The 2,500-nt window shown below is 40.6% G+C and overlaps 1 protein-coding gene across 1 annotated transcript in view; it reads right to left on the bottom strand.

The window, feature by feature from the left end:
* Positions 1-2,500, bottom strand: part of Nmdmc (NAD-dependent methylenetetrahydrofolate dehydrogenase) — a 15,479-nt gene that overhangs the window by 12,684 nt on the left and 295 nt on the right. The window contains exons 1-4 of the mRNA XM_070136181.1: positions 2,399-2,500; positions 1,514-1,698; positions 463-572; positions 48-142 (exon numbers count right to left, since the gene is read on the bottom strand). The exon at positions 2,399-2,500 is cut by the window's right edge and continues 295 nt beyond it. Of these exons, the coding sequence (XP_069992282.1) occupies positions 48-142; positions 463-572; positions 1,514-1,698; positions 2,399-2,500 (492 nt within the window). The remainder of the gene's footprint in view (positions 1-47; positions 143-462; positions 573-1,513; positions 1,699-2,398) is intronic.

Here is a 2,500-nt window from a genome sequence, read left to right as displayed (position 1 = left end):
AGTCTATTTCTAATATTAACATTCGCTATTTATGTTTACTCTCTCACCTTCCTATGTTGACAATGTGAAACCCGTCCACATCCTTCTCTGGTATGACGGAGTTGCACACTACTTTTTCTTCCATGTGCTCTGGCAGTGGGAGCTGAGATGATAAATTACTTCTGTGAGACCATTTTGACTAAAGAACATATTCATCTTTGTTCTTATATTGGAGTGATTGCGTATGACCAATGTAAAGACCAAAACGAGTTACCTCATGGTGAGTTTTCCGTAGGTAATGAGATCATAACTGTGGTAAAGACTGGATTAAAGTGCTATTTATTATATAACACAGACCTCAAACTTGATACTCTGAGGCTAAAATAGGTTATAATGCATTAATACAATGTTATTTACACAATTTTGCAATTGCTACTTTATGGTTTGAAAATTATGACAACCAAAAATATCTTCACTGCTCACCTGTACTAAAATGCCATCCACATCTGGATCAATGTTTAGTTGGTTAACAAGACTGAGCAAAGTAGACTGGCTAGTATCTTCAGGAAGATGATGAATTGTACTTTGTATTCCTGAAATATTCAAATACATTTTACATGTCTGATGATAAAAGGTATAAACACAGAAAAGTCAAAACAGATTAGGAAGGAGCCAGGAAGGGAGGATTGGGAATGAATGAGTGGATGGGTTAGTAAGTGAGTGAGTGAGAAAGTGAAAGTGGGAGCGGTAAAGGGAAGGAGGAGGGTGAGAGGGAGGGGGAGAGAAAGAGGAGAGAGAGGAAAGGAGAGAGGAAAGGAGAGAGAGAGAGAGAGAAGAGAGAGAGGAGAGATAAGAGAGGAGAGGAGAGAGAAGAAAGGAGAGAGGAGTGAGAAAAGAGAGGATAGGAGAGGAGAGAGAAGAGAAGAGAAGGGAGGAGAGGAGAGAGAAGAGAGGAGAGGAGAGAGAAGAGAGGAGAGGAGAGAGAAGAGAGGAGAGGAGAGGAGAGAAGAGGAAAGGAGAGAAGAGGAGAAGAAAGGAGAGAAGAGGAGAGGAAAGGAGAGAAGAGGAGAGGAAAGGAGAGAAGAGGAGAGGAAAGGAGAGAAGAGGAGAGGAAAGGAGAGAAGAGGAGAGAAGAGAGGAGAGGGGAGGAGGGAAAAGAGAGGAGAGAGAAGAGGAGAGGAGAGACAAGAGGAAAGGAGAGAAAAGAGAGGAGAGGAGAGAAGTGAAGAGAGAGAGGGAGAAGAGGATAGGAGAGAAGAGGAGAGAAGTGGAGAGAAGAGGCAAGGAGAGAGAGAGAGAGAAGAGAGAGAGAAAGGATATTTGAGGATAGACAGATAGGTCATAGGCATTCTCTTTCTTTCTAAAGTGGAGCCTTCTACATATGGAATGACAAGTTTTAATTGTATCTTCAATTTTCTTTTTTACAGAAAATGAAGGAGATCTCTTACCAATCTCTCCTATATTAGAATAAAGCTGTAGAATAAACACATATAAGCAAAAATATTGGAAAATTGATTTTGTAACAGAAAATTACCTATCTTATCTGCAGCTTTTTTTTTGTTTTTCACATAGCTACCAGAAGCAGGGTCTCCACCCACTCGCACCAACACTAAATGGGGAACCCGTCTACCTGCTGTTACCATATCTTGCACTTGTTTAGACAGTTCGTCATAGATATCGTTTGCAATTCTCTTTCCATCTATAAGTTGGGCTTTTGCTCTGTGGGAGAATAATGGAGATAGAAAAAAAGGTATACATGACAGACTGAGACTAGATAAGTAAAAAACAAAAACAAATGTATATTCATCATTGCAAAAGAAAATTGGGTTGTATGTTCATCATTTATATTGCAAGTACACATCTTTACTCTTTGAATGCAATGTAATAAGGAAAATATAATGAATGCCTCTCAGTATCAGATTATCTAAAAAAGTTTTGGAGATGTGCTACAATTAAATAGCATATTGTGTTCTCCTGATAATCACCAACACCCATGGTATTCCACACACACACGCACACACAAAAAAAAATTATCGTGACAAGAAAGTGCTTGTGCCTTTGTGATTTTGTGCCATATTAAGAGACAGTCTAAGCTCTCTTGCCAAGAGTATACATGATAAAGATTTACTTGTCTCTACTTGAGCACTAAAGTTACAGGCAGCAACCACTGCCTGACAGTACACCCACTGTTTTCTGGAAGGGTTACTGAGGGCTGTGCCCTAAAAATCACCCAGGCACATGACATGATATTTACAAAATAGGAAGGCAGACAGACATTCTCTCTCTCTTCCAATGTGTATAAGAAAGATGTAACTGTATTTAGACACTGACAGGACACATTAGTTGTCAGTTCATATTTCCAGTGAATTGTCTCCACTTCGACCCAAGTCAGCCAACAGAAACACCACCAAAGCAATACCTGTAGGAGGTCGTCTGCAGTTTCCTCACGCCCCATCTCGCCCCCACGGATCCTGCAGGAGGCGCTGATGTTACCACACGTGCAATGAGACGGGCTGCTTGC

This window comes from Penaeus vannamei, chromosome 21, assembly GCF_042767895.1.
Source record: "Penaeus vannamei isolate JL-2024 chromosome 21, ASM4276789v1, whole genome shotgun sequence".
NCBI classification, from domain to species: Eukaryota; Metazoa; Arthropoda; class Malacostraca; order Decapoda; family Penaeidae; genus Penaeus; species Penaeus vannamei.
The sequence above is the reverse complement of the archived record's forward strand: the minus strand, read 5'-3'. Positions and strand labels throughout refer to the sequence as shown.